Genomic DNA, 27142 nt, shown 5'->3' with positions numbered 1-27142 from the left:
CACTCTATTCTACTGCATTCTCAATGCCCTACCATTTACCATGTATGTCCTATTTTGATTAGTTCTACTAAAATGTAGCACCTCACACTTATCAGCATTAAATTCCATCTGCCATCTTTCAGCCCATTCTATCCATTGTACCCAATGTAATTGTCTACCTATTCTTTGCAATCTGGGAAAACAATCTTATGGTTCTTGACAAAAACAAAATAAAATGGCCTCAAACGACAAAGCACATGGGCGGCATGGTAGCATAACTGTTAGCACAATGCTTTACAGCACCAGTGATCTAGGTTCAATTCTGCCGCTGTCCGTAATGAGTGCGTTCTGTCTGTGACCACATGGGTTTCTTCTGGGTGCTCCAGTTTCCTCCCACATTCCAAAATCGTATGGGTTAAGGTTAGTAAGTTGTGGGAATGCTATTGAAACACCCTGATTTTCTTGGCTGAGTAAGTCTAGGGATGACAACTTCCAACCCTGCCAAACTCATAACATTGAGACGCACTTGATCCCACCCCAAACTCCGGTTTGTGTGGATGCTGTGTCATTTGCTACTCTGTTACAAATTAATGCCATGTAATAACAGGCAGTACACTGAATACGATTAAAGGAATTATATTTATGTATCTTAACTAAAGGGTTAGTAAAGAATAACAAAAAGGGCCCATTCTAATTAAACAGTCAAATGTGACCAAGTTGGATCTCATCTTGAATTTCTCTGTCACTCGCGTGCTGGGCCCTTGGTCAGCGTGAAAGCACACGCCACCTTCTGAACGTCGCTCATAATCCAACTCAAATGGACTCCCACCGGATCGTATGCTACGACCAGATCGCCCCAGCATCTTCTCTCTTCACCTCCTCTTGAACAAAAGCCCTAAGCCCAACCTTAGTGTCCCTCACCAGAGAAACCTCCACTTAATCCGACCATCCTAATTGGATGGCACACATTTCTCCTCATCTCTTCACTTCAACAGTAACCCAAACAAGCATGAAAACAGAACAGACTGCTCTCACAGAACTGCCAAAATGAAAAACATACAGCATAACAGTAAAAACATGAACCAGGGCATCACACTATTTTGGTGCCGGAAGTACAGCGACAATTGCAGTCTGTCCCCAGCACATTCCCAGACTGTGTTGGTTGTTGACATCAATGACACATTTTACTGTTTCAGCACACGTGACAAATAAATCTAATTTATAAAAAAAAATTTGTACACTATTTTGCAAATTTTCTTTTAAAGTTATAAGCAATAAATTTTCAAAAGTAACAGTTAAATAGCTGTCCAAAAGGCAAATAGCAGCATTCAAATATATGAAAGATACCTACCAGGCTCTTAACAACTTTCAACAGTTCTTCCATTACCACGGCAATTCCTTGGTAGCCCAGGAGCTTGCAAATTGCTCTAAAATGAGGAGGACCCACAAAATTTTTGTAGTTGCTGTAAATGGTATTGTACGCCAAGTTCAGTGCCTATAAATGAAGCAATGAAAACAGTTATATGGAGTTTTATTATGACCAAAGTAAAATATAAGCTCCTTTATCATGCAAGTAAACTATAGCTGTTAGTTCAATTTTCATAGTACCTGGAATTCGGAAGGTGGAATTCCTTTTCACCTTACATGATCTCCCAAAAATATTTTCCATTCAATGCACTTCTGTTAATAACAGCAAACATGTGCATTCTAACAATTGAATGCGAGGTGCCATTGTGGATTACATGTTCAATTTTAATAATACTCTGACTTAAACTGCATCAAGGGAACAAATGAATTAATGTAGCTTACAAGTCAATGGAAAATTAGTTGAGGAAGTTCACAAAATTCACAGCACCAAAAAGCCTCAAAATATGTTTCAATAGCAACCTCTGCCTGGGAGACCAGAACGGCTGCCATGGAAATGATATTTTCGTGCTTTACCAGAGTTTAGTAGTGGAATCTAGAGTACTCAAGTCAAAAACTGATTAATTCAAACTAACTTCAAAGACTTCAGTATATGATTTAGAGGTGCTACATTCAGGGAATGATGAAATGCTGGATATAATTTCTTTGAGACAATAAATCATGTCTTTGCTAGCTTACTGCATTCAAAACTGTCTGCACAAAGATCAAGCTGAAACTAAACTGGGGTAATGATCAACAGATCTTTCAATTTCAGAAAATGTAATCGCCCAGAGAATGACTATACTGAATTGCAGAAACTTTTACGATTAAACAAATTTGCATCTGGTCTGTCATATCATTGAATATGATATGACAAACCAGACATAAAAATGGTAGAATGATTAGGCAGATGAGCAGTTTCCAATAAAATGCCTTCAAAATGTAAGTGGCAGAGAGAGATCCTAGTGGAAGATTTTTAAAGATAGGAGAAAGAGTTTATGTGAGGAATAGCTCTCCAACTAAGTTAGAAAGGTGCAATAGAAAAATATACATATTAGTTAAATAGTATATTCAATCCTGCCTCTCCATGGCCTTCTTATCTTGAGGTCTTGGAGCTTCACCTTCTGAGTACAACTGCAGTCTGCCAGGTTCCATGCACAAACATGATTGCATAGCAGATAATTCATTTACCACATATTTGCTTCTGTGATTATGTGGTGAATGGAGACAAAGTCATAGAAGATAGTGAGATGCTGCAAGCCACAAGCCAATTATTTACAAGTCAGGGAAAAACAATGTGCTGAAAATACACAACAGGTTAGTCTGCTTTCTCTGGAGAGAGGAACTGTTAGATCGACAAATTGTCTTCAAAACTGGAGGTGAAAAAAAATGTGCATTTTAAATTCTTGTGTGGAGGTGGGTTAGAAAGAAAAAAATGCTTCATGCATTTGAACCAAGTCCACAAGATTTTATGAAAAGAAAACCATGTTTGATAAATTTACAAGAGAATACTTTGGAAGAGACTTTTAGTCTTACTAGATGGGATGCCTTTAAGGCTTTTATTAGAGGTCAAATTATTTCCTATACTGCAAGTGTCAAGAAAAAGTCTAATAAAGAGAGAATTGACTTAGCTGATCAGTTAAAACAATTAGACCAAAAATATGCTTGGCTCCAGATCCTGCTTTATATAAAAGGTATGTTGATCTTCTTTCAACATATCCAATTGAAACTCAACTTTTAAAAGATAAAAGTCAATTTTATATCCACGGAGACAAAACAGGTAAATTATTGGCTAACTATTTTAAACCCTTTATAGCTAAATGGTAAATTAAAGAAGTTTGTAAAGCCAGTAGTGATAGGACAACTGACCATTTAGAAATAAACGATATTTTTAAAGAATTTTATTCTAAACCTTATATTTCTGACACTCCCAAAGAGAACACTGTAATGAACAATTTTTTAAGATCAATTAAACATTCCTACACTTCCTGTTGATAACCGAAAACAGTTGGATCAACCAATTTCATATGAGGAAATTGCCGAGGCTGTACATTCCTTACACGCGGGGAGGGCTCCGGGTCTTGGTAGATTTTCTGCCGAATTTTATAAGGCTTCTTCCTCACTGTTTATACCTCATTTATGTGCAGTTTTTTCTGACTCCTTTAAGCTGGGTAGGTTGCCACAATCTTTTTATGAAGCTTCTATTTTGCTTACTCTTAAAAAGAATAAGAACCCAACTGAATGTTCTTCATACAGACGAATTTCTCTACTTAATGTTGATATTAAAATCTCATCTAAAGTTCTGGCCCATAGAATTAAGAATATTTTACCACCTATCATTTCTGATGATCAGATGGGTTTTATTAAAAATCGATATTCCCACTTTAATATTCACTGTTTATTAAACATTATTTATTCCCCTTCTAAGGAGATATCGGAATGTGCGATTTCTTTGGATGCTGAGAAGGCTTTTGATCGGGTTGAATGGAATTATTTATTTAAAACTTTAGAAATATTTAATTTTGGGCCCAATTTTATTCAATGGATTAAATTAATGTATCTATCTCCTTCTGATAGGGTCCTTACTCATTTTCAGTATTCCAAACCTTTTAAACTTCAATGTGGAACTAGACAAGGCTGTTCCCTCAGCCCTTTACTTTTTTGATTTGGCTTTAGAACCCTCAGCCATTACTTTTCGAGAATCTCATGATACTACTGACATTCTAAGGAGAGAGACTGTTCATAAAGTTTTGCTTTATGCTGAAAACCTATTGCTTTTTATTTCTAATGTCGAGACTTCACAACCTCCTGTGCATTCTCTACTTTCTTGTCTTAGCTAGTTTTCAGCTAACAAACTGAATTTACATAAGAGTGAACTTTTTCCTCTGAATAATTTGTTATCAACTAATACTAACCTTTTTAAAATTGTAAGAAATCAACTTACCTATTTGGGCGTAACAATTACCAAGAATTATAAATACCTATTAAATGAAAATTTTCTTACCTTACTGAATTTTGTAAAAAGGACACTATCAAACTGGTCACCTTTTTCATTATCCTTGATTGGCCGAATCAACTCTATTAAAATGAACATTTTACCTAAATTTATATACCTTTTTCAGGCATTACCTGTTTTTATTCCTAAGCCCTGAATTTAATTCTCTCGATTCTATTATATCTTCTTATATATGGTAAAACAAACATTCTCCACTAAACAAAACTCATCTTCAAAAATCTAAGAAGAACAGAGGTTTAGTTTTACCAAATTTTAGGTTTTATTATTGGGCCGTCAATATATGAAATGTTTTACCAAATTGTAGGTTTTATTATTTTAGGTTTTATTATTTTATGTTTTACCAAATTTTTACCAAATATATGAAATTTCAATATATGAAATGTTTTACCAAATTTTAGGTTTTATTATTTTATTATTTTAGGTTTTATTATTTTATGTTTTACCAAATTTTTACCAAATTTTAGGTTTTATTATTGGGCTGTCAATATATGAAATCTTATTGGGCCGTCAATATATGAAATGTTTTGGACATATTATATTAACCATGCGGACTGCCCGAAATGGGTTTCTTTAGAGATTAACTCTGTTAATAAATTTTCTATTATTTCTTTTCTCAGATCCTCACTCCCTTTATTTTTTAGTAAACTAACTGAAAATTTGGGAGTTAAACATACTTTGAGGATCTGGGTACAATTTAGGAAATTCTTTGGTCTATTGAGATTTTCTTTGTCTAGTCCCATTTGTTTTAACTATCATTTTAAACCTTCGATGACCGATTCAGTTTTTAAAGAATGGGACAGATTGGGTATTAAATGCTTCCAGGATTTGTTTGTTGGAGGAAGTCTTCTCTCGTTTGAGCAAACGTCAGCTAAATATAGTTTATTCAAAACTCATTTTTTCGTTATTTACAAATTAGAGATTTTCCTGCATTCTCAACTATATACATTTCCTATAAGTTCCGATAAGGACTTATTAGATGCAATTTTTAATTTGAAACCTTTTAACAATGGTTCAATATCCAATATTTATGGTATGTTGCTAGGAATGAGAAACGTTCCAATAGACAAAATCAAAAATTGGTTAACACTTCATCGTTATGTGCCCATCATTCCCTCTTACAATTTAAAGTGGTTTATAGGGCTCACGTGTCTGAAGATAAGCTATCCAGTTTGTTTTCGGATGTATCTCCTTTCTGTGATAGATGTAATAATGGAGAAGCTTCATTAATTCACATATTTTGGACACGTCTGAGCCTTGAAAGATACTGGAAGGAAGTATTCCAAACTTTGTCGGTACTTTTCAAGGTAAATTTTAAGCCGAACTCTTTGACCACATTATTTGGTATTGTTGGAGACAACAGATTTATATACTTTGGCTTTTATTTCTCTTATAGCTAGGAGGGTGTTTTTGCTTAAGTGGAAGGATGCTGTTCCGCCTACTCATGCTCAATGGTTACAGGATGTTATGTCATGCTTAAATTTAGAAAAGATCCGATGTTCAGTTTTTGAATCTAGCCAAGACTTTTATACATGGTGGGGACCATTCTTGGGTTATTTTCAAAACCTTTGATTTGTTGTAAAAGTACAGATGGTGGCTAATAATAAATTTTATTATATGATAAGGGTTTTCTCCCCCCTTTTTCTTGCTTTTCCTAACAGCTCTGACCTTGGTAGTGGTTTTAGATTTTTTTTCTGTATAACAAAATTATTATATTCAATATTACAACTTAATTTAATTTTTATGAATACAGGGTTTTGTGATTGTAACTGAATTTTTAATACAATGTATTTGGTACTAGTTAATTTTTTTCTTTTGACATAATATATCTTCTTGTACTCTGTATTCCTCTATGCAGAAACTAATAAAAATATTGAAAAAGACAAACTTACTGAAATTCTTCAAAGTTATAGCCAGCAGACGTGATATAAGGGAACATGTGGATATAGTCTATTTGGATTTCCATATGGCATTCAAGGTTGCACACTGCTAGAGAATAAGATCTCAGAGCATTGAGGAAATACATGTTAACTTGAAGACTAGTTACCATACTGAAAAAAAATTGTAAGATGCTGATTGGAGGAGAGCCTCCAATGAAATGAGGAGAGCCTGAAAAATCTGTCTTTCGCCCTCAATTATTTGCTATCTACATAATAAATTTTTGGAAAGGAGAGAGAAGAGGAGGTCAGGTATTGAAGTTTGCTGTTGACACAAAATTAGATGGGAGGGCAGACTGTAATTATGGTATTTGTAAAAGGATATACTGTAGATAAGTAAGTGGGTAAAAACTTGGCACATGGGAGTTTAATTGTGAGGTTATGTACTTTGGTTGGAGAAATCAAAAAGCAGACTATTATCAAAATGGAGAGACGCTTAGTGTGCTTGAACATAAAACACAAAACATCACTATGTGGGTGCATCAAGTATTTGTAAGGCAAATGGCACATTTGCTTTCAATGCTACAGAGTTGGGGTTTTCAGAGACAATATTACAAGGGTTAGAGAGTAAGGCTGTACCAGCAGTACCATGTACAGACTTAGTCCCCTTATTTAAAGATAGATATACTACCATTGGAGGTAGTTTAAAAGTGATTCACTAGATTAATTTCTGAGATAAAGTACTGATCCTTCACAGACAGGTGAAAGAGTATTCTTTGAAGAATGAGAAGTAACTTTATTGAAATACAAGTAACCTTAAGGGGCCATAATAAGGCAGATAGAGATATTTTCACTAGTGGGACTCAGACACAAGGATAAAATAGAAAGCAGTAATTTAAAACTGGGGTACTTGGGAATTTCTTCTCATGGACGGTGGAGAATCCACAGAATTAGAAACATAGAAAACCTACAGCACAATACAGGTCCCTCGGCCCACAAAGTTGTGCCAAACATGTCCCTACCTTAGAAATTACTAGACTTCCCCATAGCCCTCTGTTTTCCTAAGCTCCATGTACCTATCTAAAAGTCTCTTAAAGGGCCCCATTCTCAACCCCAGAAGATAGATCACTGTTTAAAGATGAGATAGATATATTTTTGAAGTAGAGTATTAAAAGTTATCTAAAACTGACAAGAGAAGCAGATTCGCTTCTGAATGGCAATGCAGACTTAAGGGGCCTGATGGCCCACTCTGTTCCTACTTACTTGACAGCATTATTGTGTGAGAAAATAAAGGGAATGTCTATGACAGAGTGAAGACCAAGGTTGTCCATGTGGCACAATACTTTCTACACCATCTAGTTAGACAAATGGTAGAAGTTGCACAGAAATTAAAAAGAACACAAGAGCACGATGAAATCGTAAGTGATGAGATGCTGGAAACTGAAACAAAGTACAGGAAATGCACAAAGACGACAAGAAGAAACAGTGCAGAGGTGAATTACAAGGTCGTTGACAGCATTGGAGGGACTGAATCATGGAGAGAAGCTGAGCAGGTTGCAGCTTTATTAGGAGAATGAGGAGTGATTTTATAGAGGTGTATAATATTAAGAGGGGCACACATGGGGTGAATGTGCAGTCTTTTCCCCAGAGCTGAGGAATCAAGAATTAGAAGGCATAGGTCAAAGAAGTGGGAACCCTGACAGGCAATGCCTTTTCCCCTGGAGAGAAGTCAGTATTTGGAATGAATTGCCAGAGCAACTGGTCGAGACAGGTACCTTAACAACATTTACAATGTACTATGGATAAGAAAAGTTTAGTGCAGGGGTTCCCAACCTATTTCATGTCATGGACCAATACCATTAAATAAGAGATCCATGGACCCCAGGTTGTAAACCCCTGCTTTAGCTGGATATGGGCCAAAAGCAGGCAAAGGGGACTAGCTTAGATGGGTATCTAGATGGCATGGACCAGTTGGGCCTGTTTTTGTGCTGTATGGATCAAATAAAAACAGGAAAGGTTGTCAGCTGAAATTATTGAGTTCAATATTAAATTCTGAAGACTGTAACATGCTGAGATAAAATATCTTTTAATTTTTAGCTTACATTAGGCCTGCAAATAGAGCAGGCTTAGAGCGAGATGGAGAACTAATAACTAGAATCTCTGAGTTATTTTTATGGATTGAAGGTAATTGTTCTGCAAAGTAGTCAGCTGATCTGTACTTGGTTTCTTTTTTGTACAAGAGACCACATAGTGACAACCAAATACCTAATGCAAAACTAGAAGAAGTGCAAGTGAATTTGTTTATTTATCTGTCTGGACTGTGTCTCCCTGGATGACAGCAATGAACAAAGTAAAAAAAAGCAAGTGTACATTCTCTGTAGTTGTATGGGGAAAATGGTGTGAAAAGAGGTGTAGCTGGAGATGGAAAACCTAATCAGAGTCGCAATGGGACTAGCCTCTTTGGAATGATGAAATGGCCAAAGGTGGGATAACCTCAAATACTCTCAGCACTTTTGATAAGATTCCAGCACCAGACGCATTTTCTTTTCCCTGTATTCCAAACAGCCCACTGTTTTACGTTTCCTGGTTCACAGTTCCATTTCCACCTGTCACTCCTGTATTCACAACACATGCCCTTACAGCTGCAAGAGATACAAAACCTGCCTGTTCTCTTCTCTCCCATCCCATTCTACCTCCACCTTTGCAACTTATTTTCTCCGGTTTCCATTTCTGATTAAGGCTCTTTAAAAGGAAGCATTATCTGTCCCACCCCCTGAAAATGTTTTATGCTAGACTTCCAGTATCTGCAGACTTTTGAGTTTCAAGTGTTAATTAAGTAGCTTATAAAAGAACAATGTTACATAGATAGAGCAGACATAAAAGGGATAGTGCAAGGCTCAAAACTCTGGAATTCACACATTCAATTACCCTGCCTTTCCACTTCCTTTTTCTCTTTTAAAACCTCCTTAATCCTATGGCCATGACCACATTTTAAAGTCACCAGTTCTAATTGTCTCCTTTTGTGGCTCAGTGCCAAGCTTTACCTGTTAATGCTTCTGTGAAGTGCCTTTAGATGTTTTGCCATTTTAAATGTGCTACGTCAATCCGGGTTATAGTCAAGTTGGAAACAGCCAGAAATAATGAAAAGAGAGGAAAAAGACAAACCAAAAATATACAACACTGGAAAACAAAACACAGGCAAGGCAAGAATAAGAATCAGAAAGACAATTAGAGGAGTCTATTTCTTATTCATGCATAGTTTACATTGCAAAATAAAGGGAAGATCTGATAATTCAACAAACTCAGGACTTTGCTGGTGGCAGTCAGCCAGATTTCCTGGACTCTTAATGTTGCTCCTGTTGCTACCAAATACAACTTTAAATTAGTTCTTTTTACAAAATATTACAGAATACTACAGTAAATTTCCAGTCAAATGACTAAATTTCAAGGATGCAGAAGAATTGCAGCTCTGGTGAGTTTCAGGGAGCTTAGAAAGCATCGGGTGGTGAATTAAGTGCCTAACAATTGGGATTTCAAGATTATTGGAATTTACTTTTACTCTCCTATGCACCTTTTTATTTTCTCTGAGTACTGCTTCAGAGATCCACTAACAGAAATTTTTAAAAACTTTCAATTTTCCTGCAAAACTAAGTTCCAGGATTTCATTTAGACTGTTTTTTTGAATATTCAACAATAAGTTGTGATCCTGTCTGGTTTGTTAAGATCCTCAACCAGATGGAAGAAATTCTCTATTAAATGGAGAAACAACACTTTAATAATCCTGTCTTTTAGAATAGTTGGACCAAAATCTGATTACAACTTGAAAACTTTAATTACAGAAAGAAAACATGTTGCAGAACTTTGCTAACCTTGGTTCCATACAAGTACTGTGGATGTGCATTTGGTTGCTTATCTCTCTGAAACTCCTGAGAGAAGGGCAGAACAGTACGCACAAACCTGTGAAATTAAGAATAATGAAAGACATATTTTATTGATTGTGAATACTAATTTTATTTTTATTTTGTTTAGAGATACAGGTCAGTAATAGGGCCTTTTGGCCCAACAAGCCCACACCACCCAGTTACACCCATATGATCAGTTAACCTACTAATCAGTACATTTTTGGAATGTGGGAAGAAACCAAAGCACCTGAGGAAACCTGTATAGGACTGAAGTTCTTCTACAATTAAACGCATAGCTGAGTTGACCAGAGATTTCACAAACATGGCTCTTAATTTAGCTTAATTAGCTATTGTGATGAGTGGTATAACCAGTAACATCATTGCCACTGGGTGGGATGAGATGAGCAGAATGGGCAAAGTAGTGATATTGCCACCCATAGGTCACTATAGGAAGTGAAGCACCATTTTCTTTTAGAGGCAAGGGGTTAACTGTTTGGTCAGAAAGGGTGCTAAGTGCCTTTTGGATCTTCAAGTGCCATGCAAACTGCAAAATAATTTTCAAAATATGATCATCCTTGCTGCATAGAAAGATATTCCTCTTTATTTTCATACTGTGAGTGCCACTATAGCACAGCACGAAGCTACTTCACCTCGGGGCATCAGAATTTGGAGTTCAATTCAGATTTCATCTGCAAGGAGTTTGTACATTCTTCCCCATGAATGTGTGGGTTTCCTCTGGGTGCTCCAGTTTCCTCCCACAGTCCAAAGATTTACTGGGTTAGCAAATTAATCAGTCATTGTAAATTGGCCAGTGATTAGGCTATGGTTTAATAGGTCGATTGCTGGGCAGTGCAGCTTGTTGGGCCAGAAGGGCCTGTTCCTTACCGTATCTCTTAATGTAACAAAATACAATCAAAAGCCATTGCTACACAAAAGATAACTGAGTAGATAACTGAATTGCACCTCCCCTCATTTCTCAAATTTAGTAAACGAACATTGGACAGAATACCTGAAAATATCAACTGTTCTTTACTTTATTTAATAAAAAAGGAGGCCAACTATGGAAACTATTTCTTCAGTTAAAATTTCAGTATCCATTGCTGAAATGTCATTCTCCAGCTTAAATATAAACTTCTGTTTGATTAAATTTCTATGAAGCAGCAGGTAAATTAAATGGTACTTTATACTTTAAAACATTATTGTTGATATTTATAAAATGGTTTGTACACCATCATAGGAAATCAGTTTTCCAGACAAGGTTCACAACTGTACCTTATTTAAATTGGTCAAAAACAGTACAGGCAGTCCTCAGGTTACACACACGTTCCATTTCTGATAAATATTCGTAAGCTTATTTCTCTAAAGTTGGAGATGTCCATTTTCTATAGCTGCCCATATGATATCGCTCTACATACACCTGCTATAATTCAGTTCACACTACCCATAATTAAATTAATGAAATATATATTGTATCCAGTCACTAATGAAAACAGACAACGCAAACATTTCATTATGTAAATTTCATTACATGAAACATTTCATTATGTCTTATTATTCCTAGCTTAAACAAGTTTTGAAGATCTATGAGAGAATTTACGTTGTTGGATTTTCATTAAGTCAAGTTATTCATAACCCAGAGAGCGCTGGCAGAGTATGACTTATCTATAGCAGAATAAGATAGGGACTCAACAGCAAATCATGATGAAGGTACTGAAGACAAAGCCAAAGACAAAAAGAGCCAATTATCAGAGAGGTTGTGCTGCAATGTTACATTCAAATACATTCAAATGTTACATTAGAAACAAACCTTTGCGTAGAACCGTTGTAACAGTAGTTTGGAAGGAAATCGTAATTGAGCTCCCAGAAAACATGAAGGGTTATTCTTCCATATGGCGCTGATACATTGTGATTGGCTTCCCTGAACATAGCATCAAAACTGTCCAGAGTTAGGTATTTACCAAGTAGCTTGTGGCTCATGCGATTGACTTCCAAAAGACCTTCAAGCTCCTAATGAATCAAAATCAGAACAAGTGCTCAATATTATAAATTTGCCATTTGAAGCTTGAACAACCAACTTGCTTAATGGTCTACTACTGTACTGTGCATTATATTGACTTGCAGAGTCAGAGAATCTTACAGCACTGAAAATACAAGCTATTTATGCTGGTGCAATCTCTTTGAATGAACTGTGAAATTTTGCCAACATGCCAGTCCTCCCCAGAATTCTGCTTAGTTCTTTTCAAGCACACATCCAATTTTCATCAAGTTTAATGAAATTTGCTTTCCACATTTTTTGTAGATTAAAAAAAATCTGAATTCCCCTATAGCAACTTGTTCAACCCCAAAGTACATCATTCTTATTGTTTTATACCAATAAAGTTCCAATTTTCAGGATTATACTGGAATAGCTACCTGATCTGATTCGACAGGTATATGGAGGAATTTAAGGTGAGGGGTTATATGGGAGGCAGAGTTTGAGGGTTGGCACAACTTTGTGGGCCGAAGGGCCTATAATGTGCTGTACTATTCTATGTTCTATGATCGAAATGGATTTCCAGGCAAGATCCAAAATGGCGGCGCGACGCAGCTTGCAGCGGCCACTCTGGAACTGATTATCTGTTATTTGTGAAGTGGGGTGCCGTGCGCAATCATAATCGATTGAAAACGGACATGGAAGCATGGAGAAACATCGAGAAGTTCCAGGAAGACCTTCTTCGTTGCTGCTGCTGCTGCGAGGTCCGGGACTCTGCTGGGAAGAACAGTCCTCGGGGTTGCGTTGCCAATGGCCATCGGCGAGGCAGTCTTAATACGCTCGGCAGAGGATGGTGCTCGGAGAAGCTGTGCCGGAGGGGATGGTCATCGGCTCGGAGGCTCGACGGACTGAAGTCGCTTTCGGTGTGTGCTGCTTTTGCGAGGCTGGTTTCGACGGAGCTTCCATTGTGTGCTGCATCTGTGAGGCTGAGTCCGACGGCGCCTTGGAAGTCCATAGCAGGGGTATTCCCTTCTGCCACCGGCGTAGGATGGTGAGTCTGTCGGGACACTGGCGACTTGTGGAAACTGTGGGTATTTCTTTTGAACTTACAGTCCTTTAACATCTTGGACTATTTTTACTGTGCCCATAGTCTGTTTTTTTTAATCAATTATGCTATTGTTTGCACTGTTGTAACTATATGTCGTAACTATGTGGTTTTGTGCAGGTCTTGTAGCTTTAGTTTTTGGTCTTGTTTTTGTCTGGTGGCTTTGGAGCTCCTTTCCGGGGAACGTGCTAGATGATAGTGCGATATTAATATGCAGCAGCCTCTCCGGACTCTGGACTGGGGATTGCCAAACGTTACGTGGATTTTCTGGTGTAGTCTGTTTTGTCATATGCTTTTGTGATATCATTCTCGGGGAACGTTGTCTCATTTTTTAACTGCATTGCATTTGTGGTTTCTAAATGACAATAAACTGAATCTGAATCTGAAAACTCAGGGAGACAGCTTGAAAAATTCCTTTCTAAGGAGTCTATTTAGTTCTGCCTATTATGGAGAACAAAACAGATGATTTTATGGGAAATGACAGAGAATAGGAAATGGATATGGTAATGTATCAAACTATTCTATTACACTATAATGGCACTGTAAGATGGAATATCATACTGTCCTAACATATTTTTTACGTCTTCATGCAATTTTACAATAACAATTCTTTAAAGCACAAGACTGTGCATCTTAATACAAAAGGTTTCACTCACCAAACCATTATATTAAGCAAAAATAACAAAATTAATCTAGTTATTGCTTGAAAAACTTCAGTTTCCAGTTATAGAATGCAGAACAGTCTGTTCCAAACACAGTACAGAATTAAACCTCTGTTCTCCATTCAAATGCATACCTGCGTGCCTATTGAAAATGTCTCTAAATCTCACTATATCTGCTTCCATTACTACCCCATAGCTACCAATCCATGTAAAAAAAACTTGCTCCACACATCTTCTTTAAACTTACCCCCTCACCTTAAATGCATGCCTGCTAGTATTTGATATTTCTACCAGTGTAAAAAATTCTGATTATCTACCCTTTCCATCCCTCTCATAATTTTGTAACCTTCCATCAGGTCTCCAATCAGCTTCCATTGTCTCAAAGAGGACAAAGAAACTAGTTTGTCCAATATCTCCTCTAATCCATGTAACATTCTGGTAAATCCCTTCTGCACCCAGTCCAAAGCCTTCACATCCTTCCTGTAATGGGGCAAACACAATTTTCCAAATGTAGACTAACAAACATGATTCCCTGACTCTAATACTTAATTCATGACCAATAAATGCACCCTATCTACTTGCATGGCCACTTCCAATAAACTATGGACTTGGACCCCAGGATCCACCTATACACCAATACTGTATTGGATGCTGCCATTAACTGTAAACTTCCATCTTACATTTGAACTCCCAAGTAGCATCACTTCACACTCGCTCCGATTAAACTCTTGCAGCCATTGATCTGAAGAACTTGTGAGTGGCTTTGAGCTGGCAGACGGAATCCAGGCCTGCAGCGAGTCGCTGGGCGGTATGGTCTAGTTCTGACGCTTAGGTCCTAGTGCGATTTATGATATACTGTTTATCAATATAAACTCCGGACCAGATTGGAGGCTAGAGCCAATTTCACTCACTGTTCATGAACTTCACTCCTCTTTCCAGGGTGCTGGAGCCTTTCACTGTTCCATTGTTGGGTCAATTTAAACACCAGCCCAGATAGCTTGAAAAGGCGGGGTATCGGTTGGGACGAGAGCCAATTTTGCTCGTTCTCTGCAATGGTCATCTCCATGGTGCTGAGGCTATTAAAGACTGCCTTGGCTGTTGTGGTCTGTACCCACTAATATAATGAACTGACAAGCGAGGCTTTGGGCCTGCTCCTTCTCTTGTGCATCTTGTAAATATATTCTGCTGTACACTTTGACAGCCCTCTGCACTGTCCACAACTTCTCCAATCTTTGTGATCTGATATTTAAAGGTATTCGCTGAATAGCTTCCCATTTATTGGAGCATGTCCATGATGCAACATGAGCAAAAAAAGGAAAATGATATCTACATAAATATATTTGAATACAATGCTAATCATTTTAACAGTTTTTTAAAAGCTCCAAGATACAGCACACATACCACAATGGAGGTGAGGTCTTCACTCTCAAAACGTGTAATTGCCAGCTCCAATGATTTGTGCATTGCTGCTGAAATTCTTTGAGTGATCAGTCGATTCAAGTCTATTGATCTACCAAGAAGCTGTCATTCAAGAGATTTAAAACACAAGTACATCAAGTTAAAACACATTCAATATTTGACATTCCAACTAATAAGTAACTTGCCTGTTTTAATGGCGTACATGTGTTACAATGAAATATCTCCAAACATAACTTGCATTCAAAAGATAAAATTAATGATAATCATTTGAATGGAGCTTAAGAACAAAAGATAGACAAAAAAGCAAAGTTTTATGCTTTAGTTTTATTTCACCTTTCATTTTCTATGGCATTTTTCTACCGTACTGGGCCTAGGCTTTTAATCTGGTATTTTTTAAATGAAAAGGAGATCCCACCTGTACATGTTTCTGTTTCAATAAAGTCTCATATCTATTTGATGGGGGCGTTGGTATATTAGTTCCTTGGTTCTTGCATTCAGCCCGCAGCCGCTTGTCTAAAAGGAGGCTGAAAAATTAGATGTTAGATATTGTAAAATATTTGAAATGCAGTTAGCTTTTATTGCGCATTTCACAATATCTGAATAATGTTCTTCAACATTACCTTCCGGCCATAATCTTGTAGTAAGCAAATATCTGGTCAGCCAACTTGTACACAAATTGGTCAAAGCAGAGATTCACCTACAAAATGAGCACAAATAATCAACTTTAACTAGTTGACTTAACTCAACCTCTTTGTTAAATTAAGTGAGCAATAAAAGACAGAGCTTTAAATTGAAAAAATAAAATTACCTCTGCTTCAATTTCATCATAAAGGAACTGCTTTCTGAATTTAGTAAGAGCATAATGGGCACTGTCATTGTACAGATCCAATGAATATAGCACATACCTACCAAAAAAAAAGAGTCAGGGTTCAACAAGGTTGCTCAGTAATTATTTTCAAATTGAAGTCCAATTAAAACATTTTGACAGTCCCAGTCAGCCAGTGCTTGTGTAAAATCAGTAGCTTCTGTTAGACTTTTACCTTTGTTTGCAAATTCCCTCTATCCCCATCACCAACTTTATGTACTTCTACATCCTCATTCATTTAATTTGCCACTGTGATTTCAACTGTAATCTCTAAAATTCCCTTCAAACCCATAAAGTACTAAACCTCCCCTCTTATTTCCTATAAGAAACTCATCAAAATCTATCTAATGTTCAAATGCCACCAACACAGTTCACAGTCTAATGGTGTTTGATATTGCTTTCATGTAGCTTTTAACACTTTATAAGTGCTGAATAAATACATGCTCTTACTTTCTTTAAAATTAATTCAAGCTTATATTAAAATCAATCTTTTTCTTTATGAATGTCCCAACCGAAATCTGCCTCTAATCAGTAAGCTTCTCAGTTCACTAATTGCAACTCTTGTGTCACATCACCCTTAGTGGTTAAGACTGCTACACAAGAACATAAAAGAAGAAACCTTCTAACAGGAAAAAATAATATCTGACATCAACCATTTACTGATTGCTTGTCATAAACTTTCATGCTTAAATGCCTGGAATCATCCTGCTACATTGTTAGTCGCTATTCCTAGTAACATATCCAAAATGCTGGAGGAGCTCAGCAGGTCAGGCAGCATCTATTGGAAGGAATAAACATCGATTGTTTATTCTTTTCCATAGCTGCTGCCTAACCTGCTGAGTTCCTCCAGCATTTTGCAAGGGTTACTCTGGATTTCCAGAATCTGCAGAATCTGAGATAATGAAGCCCATATTTGCACCACAGGGCAAATTATGGCACACAAATTCAAAACAGCCACTGCCATCTATATCTACTACCCATTTGTTTGGCTGAGAAAACATATGAACATGGTATAAGGAGTGAATGTACTCTAAAAACTGCATTGGCAAAACAATGAAAACTTTGTGCTGTACTATTTCTCAAAAATTATATTCTGCATCTCTCATCCTTGAAGTATTCAGTTCTTTGTTTTTTTAAAAAAATAAAACCTGATCTTTGCCGTAATGTAACTGGTCCAAGGTTTTAATGTCCATAAAATTAGTTTAAAATACTGAATTAACTGTACAAAGACAGCTCAATATTTGTCCAATTAACACTAAGCAAGTCTTGTGCCTGATCCTTCTAATTTCTCTTCCTTGAGCATTTTGTTTCTGCCCCCTTCAACTCTTTAGGAAAAGTCTTTTCAATATGCCAGAACTCTGATGTGACAATACAACAAATAAAAATATTAGAATGCACAACTCTAGGAGCCCATAGGAAGTTAGGGTACTAGAGTTTTAAGTTCAACTCCAATATCGCTAATACAAAGATAGTGTTCCCCTAGTCCTCACCTTTCACCCTATAAGCCTCTGTATCCAGCACATCATCCTTCATCATTTCCACCAGTTACAAGATCCCACCACCAGCCATATCATTTTCTTCCTATCTTTTTCCAACTTCTGCAATGACAACTGCCTCTGTGACTCTCCGGTCAACTAATCCCTCGCGACCCACCACTCCCTGTCACCTGCCATGTTCTCCTATAATTGCAGGAGATGTAATGCCTCACCAACATTCAAGGACTTAAAGAGACCCAAGATGAGGTAAAGATTCACATGCACTTCCTTCAACCCTGTCTACTGTATTCAGTGCTCCTGATGTAGCCTCCTCTACATTGGTGAAGTCAAACACAAACTGGATGACCACGTTGCAGACCACCTACATTTTGTCCACAATGGTCACCCCAAGTTCCACATTACATGCCATTTCATTTTCCGTTCCCATTTTCAGTGACCCATGTTTCTCAGCCTTCTCCACTACCAGAATAAGGAGCAATGCAAACTACAGGGCCAACACCCAATAATCCACCTGGGTAGTCTGCAACCCAATGTTATGAACATCATTTTTTCAATATCAGATAACACTTCCCTCCTGTGAGTTCTCCCCACCAACATGTACCCCCCCTCACAATTTTTCCCCCTTCCCTCTCCACCCTCTGATCTAGTAGTCCTCTAATTTTTGTCCCTCTTCCCTGAACTCTCCAGCTCCCCATCAACCATATTTGTCTTACTCCCAGTTCTAACCACCCACTACACACACAATTCACCTAGTTTCCACTTCCCCTACAGCATTTTGGTTTCTGACTCTATCTACCTTTCACCTCTCCCCTAATGGCTTCCAATATCACCTCCTTCACTTACCATATTCCAGCATTAGTGGGCCTTTGTGTTCTTATTTATCTTCTGCCAGCAACTGTCTTAAACCTTCACACTCTCCTCCCTTTGCTCTATCTGCCAATGATCATCATGTTTTTTCCTTTGTCTGCCCGAACATCGCATTCACCTGCCACTGTCCCCCAATCCTACCTCCTCTTCCCCAAGCTGGCACAACCAGCTTGTCATCTTTCACCCTCCTTCAGTCCACCAAGTACCCAGGACTCTAATCTCTCCATTTCTTTTTACTCTTTATGTTGGCCATCTTCCCCTTCCACTCTCAGTTCTGAAGCAGGGCTTCACCCAGAACATCGATAATTCCTTTCTCCTAATTCGCTCCAGAGTTTCTCCAGCTGATTGGTTGTTGCCCAAGTATATAAATATTGTTATCTGGTGAATGCTATTGGAAAAATTCCTTCCTTCATGAACTGGAACAGCAAGGAAATTACTTAAAATCTTACTCCATCATGGATGCTTCTTTGGTCTCCAAAATATGGTCAGTCAAGATCCAGGGCATTGACATCTCAATAGGAAACTGAATTCTTTTTCCCATTGTCAATTCAAGAAAGAACTCTCTGAACCAAAGCTGAGACAGGTCACAGCACTGCTGAAGTGTTTCTTAAGAAATAAAAAAAATTGGTTTCAGCAGAGATAAATTTCTCAAATGTAGAATTATAATGATTATAAAGAGTGATGTTACAATATACTGTATGACAACTCTGTTTAATCAGATTTTGTTTCCTAAACTACATTGACATTAAAAAGAAACATGATCAGTAGATGAAAAAATCCTTACATGAAGCATAAACCAGTCAGACAGAACTTAGTACAAGAAGAAAAGGACTTAGTAAACACAAAGTACACTGCACATGCTGTGGTCAAATGAACACGTACAAAAGCTGGATGAACTCAGCAGGTCGGACAGCAACGGATGCTGCCCAACCTGAGAAAAGTACTTAGGCTTGATATTAATGTACCACTGGTGGCCACACAGGGATTGGTCCTAGTTTATATAGTATATCATCTATACTTGTGATACAGATGACAATATAGCAAACTAGGGGCATAGTGGACAGTGAGGAAGGTTATCAAAGCTGGATCTGCACCAGTTAAGAAAACAAGCTAAAAAATGGCAGATGGAACTTAATGCAGAGTGAGATGTTGCACTTTGGAAGGACAAACTAAAGTAAGACTTACATAGTGAATGAAAGGGCTCAGAGGTATGCCAAAAACAAAGGGATCCATAATTCCATGAATCTGGTGACATGGGTAGACGTGTGACTACTGTCACATTGGTCTTCATAAATCAGGGATTGAGAACAGCAATTGGGATATGATGTTGAAGATGTATAGGATGTTGGCGAGGCCAAATTTGGAGTACTTGCTGCAGTTTTGGTCACTTATGTATAGGAAAGATATTGATGAGCTTTAAAGAATGGAGACAAATTTTATAAGAATTTGCTGGAGTTTAAGGACTTGAGATATAGGGAAAAGAAGTGTAGACTAGGAACTTATTCTCTGGACAGCAAGAAAGTAAGGGAAGATCTCGTAGAGTTATACAAAATAATTAATTCTATAGATAGGGTGAATGCATGCAGGCTGTTTTCCTCCATAGGTTGGGTGAAAACAGAACTATGGGACATGGGTTTATGGTGAAAGGTGAAATACTTAAGGGGAAATTGGAGGGGAATTTCTTCACTCAGAGGCACCAGCTGTCAGCAGAAGTGGTAGATACGGGTTCAATTGTAACAGTTAAGGGAAGTCTGGATAGGTAAATGGGTGAAAGAGGTATGGAGAGCTATGATCTTGGAGCAGGTAGATGGGACAAGGCAGAAGACCAAGTCGGCATGGACTGGATAAGCCTAAGGGCCAGTTTCTGTGCTGCAGTACTCTATAATTATATGACAAAAAGATGTGCAAATTTAGCTTCTGCAAATCTCTTGTTTTGACCTGCTGTTGTAGTGCACATCTATAATGCCAAGACCCAATGAAGGCCAGGGCCTTGTGTCATATGATACTACCATGTGGATGGGCCACAACAAGCCAGGTGAATGAAATAGGTGAAAAATATAAACTGTGAGCCATAGCTGACTGAAACTATTCCAATGCTTCTCAAAGTCCTGACATTCAGAATCTTAAAGCAAAAAAAACATTAAAAATATTAAAATGTTTCAAAGAAATTAAATTATTTGAATACAGAAACACTCAGAACACTGAAGCAAACTTAATTTGGAAAAGGTATCTTACCTTGTACTTACTTTCCTACCTCACAGCTACTTCTGTCCAATCCTAATGCACCTACATTAGGAACCACCTAATGCAGGTTCTACAGTCAGCATCTACCCACTGGGAATTCAGTAAGGTTCTGCCCCTTTGCTGGATTCCACAAGGATTCCAACGTCACAGGACCACTGAGAATTTGTATGTTTAAGAGTCTATCTTCCGATACTTTACTCATCAGATTATGAAGTACAAATGAAATGCTCAAATATATTAAACTAATACTTTAATCCCACATTCATTTACTAGTAAGGAATCAAATTCAGCTAATTATGATATTCAAATGTCTACCTCTAGATGATTAGTGGTTCTACCTACTGAATTCAGAACTGCACTTTCTTCTCACTTCTACAAATAACCCAGTAGTTTGGTTTAAAAATGGTGGCTCTGCTACAAGCAGTTGAGCAGCAATTTAATTACAATTCAGATAGATAACCAAAAACAACTTCCAGAACATTAGTTAACAAACCATAAGGGGATTCAAACCAGAAATTACTCATCAAATATTGCAAGGCCTCAGAACAGAAGGACATCTCTTTAGAACAGAGATGAGGAGGAATTTCATTTGGCCACAGAGTGGTGAATCTGTGGAATTCATTACCACAGGTGGCTATGGAGGCTAGGTCACTGAGTATATGAAAAGAGTAGGTTGTTAAGTTTTTGATTAGTAAGGGTATCAAAGGATAAGGGGAGAAAACAAGAGAATGGGGCTGACAGGGATAATTTTATTTTATTTTGAGATACGGTGCAGAACAAAGCCTTCTAGCCCAACAAGATGTGCTGAAAACAAGCCATCTATTTAACACTAGCCTAATCAAGGGACAATTTAGAATGTGTAATTAACTTACTAATCATATGTTTTTAGACAGTGGGAGGAAACCATTGAAGTTACAGGGAGACCGCACAAACTTCTTATAGATGGCACTGGAACTGAGCTCCAACGACCCAAGTTATAACAGCTTCGCACTAACCACTATGCTACTGCGGCACCCTGATGCCATGATGGGAGTGGTGGATAAAACTTGATGGGCCAATTGACCTAATTCTGCTCCTGTGTCTTGTGGTGTAATTAGTTTTTGGACAGAAGTGTAACCCAAAATTTAAAATACAGGTAGTTGCATTGGTTTCCATGTTATTATCAGTAATTTCTAACTAAGTTATTTCAGAGGAACTAAGCAGTTGAAAATATTGCTTTGTTTAATATTTCAGCACTAATTATGATTCACATCATTTTAAAACAAGTCATTTCTCATTTATTCTAATCAGTAGAACCTCCAAAGATTCCTTTTTTAAAATATTTATTCCACTTTCTGTGCAATTACTCACATAGCTCAATGCATGTTTTAAGATTAATAAAGTTCTCTTTTATGGCACAAGATCAAAGTACAAGTCTGTCCCATCCCACTGCCTCCTGTGGAAGAAATATCTTACCACTGAAATTGAGCAAGTGAGTGTAGAAGAATGAATGCCGATGAAACTCTTCTATCGCCATAATGGTGGGGCCCTCAAGACTACTTCTTAATGTTTTCTTTGCACCACTTTTGTCGGCAATGAGGGACTCTAGCATAGTTCTAACCATGTAGAGCTATATTAAAAGGAAAATGTAAAACAAGAAAAAAGGCAGAGGGCACATATTAGTCATCATACATTAAATGCAGAAAGTCCAACTGTTCCACCACTATAAAGATAATTTGTATTAAACTTACTTTCACAACAATGAACCAATTTTTTTTAACTGAGGCACACTGTTTAGCTGTTTTTAATAAATTCTGCATTAGCACGTGTATTTTAAAAATATTAAATCCTTCTAGTTACAGGGATTAAAAAAATACCAAAATTAATAATGTTCAAGCTTCATATGGTGGAACAATTTGACTTTCTTTCATTAAACAAAAGAGGCTTTCTTCTTACCACCAAAGTTTAATATGGTTGGATAGATGTAGGAACGTCTCAGAAAGGTGTTCGTCGCAATGAGTGTTTTTTCCAGCCCCAGAGATTTTAGCTGCTTCGCTAGCTCCCCAGATAGCAATGATTCTGCCATGGTGCGCACCATATACAACTAAAACCAGTTGGTAGTGACAAACATTAAGAATTAAGAGAGAAAAGCAGAGAGTGTGAGTTTTGTTAAATAGCATTAGAGAAGAAATTGATGTTAATATTACCACATAGCAAAGTGTTATCACAGCAAGCAACTAAATTATGCTGGAATGGTCTGAATGGAAAAAAAAATCAAATAATCTGTATCAATAATGATTATTTCACAATTTTCCATTAAGATCATAACTGGATAGGAATTGCTGAAATTATTATAAACACCTAGCTAAAAGGAACAGTTGATTGATCATCTTGCCAATTTCAATATGCTCTTTGAGGAAGTAAGCAAAATTACTTTCAAGTTCACTGGCAAGAGCAAAGAACTTAGAAGCACACACCCATCAAAGTATGCCATGCACATCAACAAAAGATGTATTAATTACAGGAGGACCATGATATTCTGAAATTTTATATTTTAAAACCAATAGCAAAGTAGTTTCTAAAGAAGAAATAATGTTAATAATACAATGTTACTGGCTATCTACATGACATTAAAAACAATAACTTGTAAGTTTAGTGCCTCACAACAAAAAAAAACTAGTCACTCCTGCCCAGCTGAGGAAATGTTATTGACCAGATTAAGCATTTTGTTAGTAAATGCTTGAGTTAACAATATCAGTGTTAATAGCTCAGACTGCTATAAGGAGAAATGGTGGCATCTCCATTTGCATAAAGTTCAAACACCAATGTGTTTTTTTTAAAACTTCAATCTGATTAAGAAACCACATTCTATTTTAAAGCAGTCATTAAATAGACTTACCAGAACCTAAAAACCAACAAATTAAGTGCTCAAAAGCTGCAAAGCAATACTATTATAAAGCAGTTACTAACAATGAAGGTGATCAACAGATATTGTAACTGCAAAGAAAAATACTGAAGTTTACTGTGCAACACAAAATCCTTCCAATTAAATATACATTTCTGAAATACTATACAATATTTCCTATTTCATAATTTTTATTTCTTTGCCTGGCAAATAAATATCTTGCTTTTTCAATATCCCTTCATTACTCTTCTTCATTTACTTTCTGACAGCATCATGAGCAATATGAACCTCAATTCCCATTTTTGGCTTTGACTATTTGTTTATGAACAGGGATTACTGAGGAAAGATAAGCACTTTAGTAACACCTGGGTGCTGGATGGTCCAACTGCTCGGGGGGTAACTTTGATGTCATAGCCACCTCGAGGATCCTTTTCTCCTCTGAGCGCAGGATCATTTGTTGGTTCTTGTCCAACCTCCCAATCACATATAGTCTTCCGAATAGCTTGAAGAACACTAGACAGGAAAAATGTATCTGCATCAGAACTAACATTTCTAATTGGTTGTTCCAGACAGTGGTGCAAAGGAGAGCATAGGATAATTCAGATGACAGAATTAATTCACAGATAATGTCCGTAAGCATCATGGATTGTAAACATACATATGCATCTAAGTTAACAATACCTAGAAAACAAACCCAAGATTTGGAACCACACAAACTGGAAAATTGTTCATCTCATTTCTAATCAGTCAACTGATTATGGAGAGATCCTTAACTATACATAGAACACAAAACAAAGTATAATTTTTTTAATAAGAGAATTAAAAGTAACATAACTTTTTAGAAAAACATAGTTCTAAATAAACACAATAATTTCATGCCCTCTAGAGGCCTACAGGAACTGAAAGTTTATCCAAGTATTTCTAGCTTATCAATATTTGTAATCATGTGATTTTCCTTTGAAGCTGCCAACAAGAATTATAGCTGTCTGGGTTCATGTGAACACATGATAAATTGATCATTCGTTTTAACTCTGTATCATTTTTACTGCTTTTCCTTGTAACTTTCAAAAGTGCAAGTTCCACACTTCAATAATGATTGCGTTGAAAAGTCAGAAGCCTGATCCCATCATCAAGCTTCCAATACATTGCTGAAAATAAGGAGGAACTGTGAACAGCTTTCTCAAATTAGGATATCCACAGAGATTTGTCTGCGGTTTACATTTGCTTCATGAAGGCATGCGAACTACGATATGAACCAGTCGATCTTTGACAGACCTAATCTCAGTGTTAAGCAAAGCTAGATCATTTCCCCAGTACTTTCCAATTTTCCCCTTGCCTATGGTGAACTTTCTGTAGAAGTAGAGCTAAGGGCAGCATGGTAGCACTGTGGTTAGCATAATGTTATTACAGTACCAACGACCTGGGTTCAATTGTCAACACTGTCTGTAAAGAATTTATACGTTCTCCTCGTGACTGCAAAGATTTCCTCCAGGTTTGCCTGTTTCCTCCAAGATTCCAAACACATATGTAAGTTCATTGGTGACATCATCACCAATAATAAAATAAAACAACTGGAACCAGAACACACGCACACTTCTGACTCAATCACACTTATCTCAACTGTAGTAAACAAGGGTGGCTCTGGGGTCTCACTTCAAAGCTCTGAGTTGACTACAACTGCCCCAGGCTTTCCTTGCCTGAGCACTGTCTTTAACCCTTGCCTTACTGTAACGCCCACAGTCTCGCAGATGTAATTGGGTGGCAAGTGTTCATTGGGCTGGAAGGGTACGTTACCAAGCTGGATCTCTCAAAAAATATAATCTTCAGAACTGATGGAAATTTGTTCAATTTCCTGTAATCTCAGTGGTTAAGCATGCAGATTATACATGTGTTTGCATGTGCTTAGATGCTGGGCTTCAAGCCAATTTTGATTCTTTCACTGAAGGCTGCGTACTTAATATGTGCAAAACACAGGTCTTCTATTAATCTGCACTGAGAAATTAAACCTTCTTAATGAGAATCACTTTCTATGTCTCTTGAGCCAATACCAGGCCAAGAAGACAAAGATGATTAAATTCACCACCACTTTCAAAAGTTCAAGATCTGCACGTTCCTGTTAAAGTGAAAGGCAAGGCTGGTAAGAGTAGGGAACCTTGTATGACAAGGGGTACAAGGCTCTGGTCAAGAAAAAGGAGGCATTGATCAGCTGGGACTCAAGTAAACACTTAAAGTATAGGGATGAAGGAGTATACTAATCTGAGGAAAGATATTCTTGCCATAGAGGGAGTACAAAGAAGGTTCACCAGGTTGATTCCTGGGATGGCAGGACTTTCATATGAAGAAAGACTAGATCGACTAGGCTTATACTCGCTGGAATTTAGAAGATTGAGGGGGGATCTTATTGAAACGTATAAAATTCTAAAGGGATTGGACAGGCTAGATACAGGAAGATTGTTCCCAATGTTGGGGTAGTCCAGAACGAGGGGTCACAGTTTAAGGATAAAGGGGAAGCCTTTTAGGACTGAGATGAGGAAAATCTTCTTCACACAGAGAGTGGTGAATCTGTGGAATTCTCTGCCACAGGGAAACAGTTGAGGCCAGTTCATTGGCTATATTAAAGAGGGAGTTAGATATGGCCCTTGTGGCTAAAGGGATCAGGAGGTATGGAGAGAAAGCAGGTACAGGGTTCTGAGTTGGATGATCAGCCATGATCATACTGAATGGTGGTGCTGGCTCAAAGGGCCGAATGGCCTACTCCTGCACTTATTTTCTATGCTTCTATGTTTCTGTGTTTCAAGGAAATCAGAAGAGCAAAAAGGAGGATTGAGATAGCATTGGCAGAGAAAATTAATAAGAATGCCAAGAGATTTTATAATTACTGTGGATTCTGGTTATTGATTCATCAGTTAATTGGCAGCTTTTTATTTGCAACAACTCTTAAATAACAAGAACTAATCAAAAACAATAGCCTTGATTTCCTTTACTTATTTGGGACACCATGCCACTGAATTGGGACAGGAGACTGCTGCAAACCGTTTATATCTAGTATCAGTCACGTGCACTTGTGTGTGCATTATTCGTTACTGCTTATAGCAAACAGTTTTAAATAGCATCAGTTGCGTGTGTGTGTTCAAGAAGCAGTGATTTTTGTCAGTGTTAGCTGGCAAGAAATAAGCAATAAGATAATTCAGAACTGTTTTGTTCACTGCAGTTTCAAGCATTCAGGCTTGGAGATGCCAGAAACAGTCAGGAAGGAAAAAGAAATCACCTTAGTCACTTTCCTTATGATCATAAGACCCTGTTGGACATTGTTAATATGGAAAGCTGCAAGTATGATTCACTGATTTAATGGTGGACGGCTGGGGAGTTGCGTGGCCTTGGACTAGTCCTCGAGCCACGGTATCGCCTATTTACAGCCACCCAAGAAAGAGGTGTCAGAGTCGGTGCACTCCA

General features: G+C 37.4%; 1 protein-coding gene across 4 annotated transcripts in view; it reads right to left on the bottom strand.

Moving 5' to 3' along the window:
* The window catches only part of cyfip1 (cytoplasmic FMR1 interacting protein 1), a 174740-nt gene that overhangs the window by 28499 nt on the left and 119099 nt on the right, over positions 1 to 27142 (bottom strand). For 3 of the 4 annotated variants that reach the window (XM_059963833.1, XM_059963832.1, XM_059963834.1), the window contains 10 exons: positions 24055 to 24202; positions 22261 to 22414; positions 19011 to 19167; positions 16142 to 16238; positions 15954 to 16030; positions 15749 to 15857; positions 15316 to 15435; positions 11983 to 12182; positions 10143 to 10230; positions 1331 to 1474 (listed from right to left, as the gene is read on the bottom strand). In XM_059963833.1, the coding sequence (XP_059819816.1) occupies positions 1331 to 1474; positions 10143 to 10230; positions 11983 to 12182; positions 15316 to 15435; positions 15749 to 15857; positions 15954 to 16030; positions 16142 to 16238; positions 19011 to 19167; positions 22261 to 22414; positions 24055 to 24202 (1294 nt within the window). Of the gene's footprint in view, positions 1 to 1330; positions 1475 to 10142; positions 10231 to 11982; positions 12183 to 15315; positions 15436 to 15748; positions 15858 to 15953; positions 16031 to 16141; positions 16239 to 19010; positions 19168 to 22260; positions 22415 to 22740; positions 22889 to 24054; positions 24203 to 27142 lie in introns of all 4 variants that reach the window. The other variant, XM_059963835.1, reaches the window with a different exon arrangement.

This window comes from Hypanus sabinus, chromosome 3 (assembly GCF_030144855.1).
Source record: "Hypanus sabinus isolate sHypSab1 chromosome 3, sHypSab1.hap1, whole genome shotgun sequence".
Classification (NCBI taxonomy): Eukaryota; Metazoa; Chordata; class Chondrichthyes; order Myliobatiformes; family Dasyatidae; genus Hypanus; species Hypanus sabinus.
The sequence above is the reverse complement of the archived record's forward strand: the minus strand, read 5'-3'. Positions and strand labels throughout refer to the sequence as shown.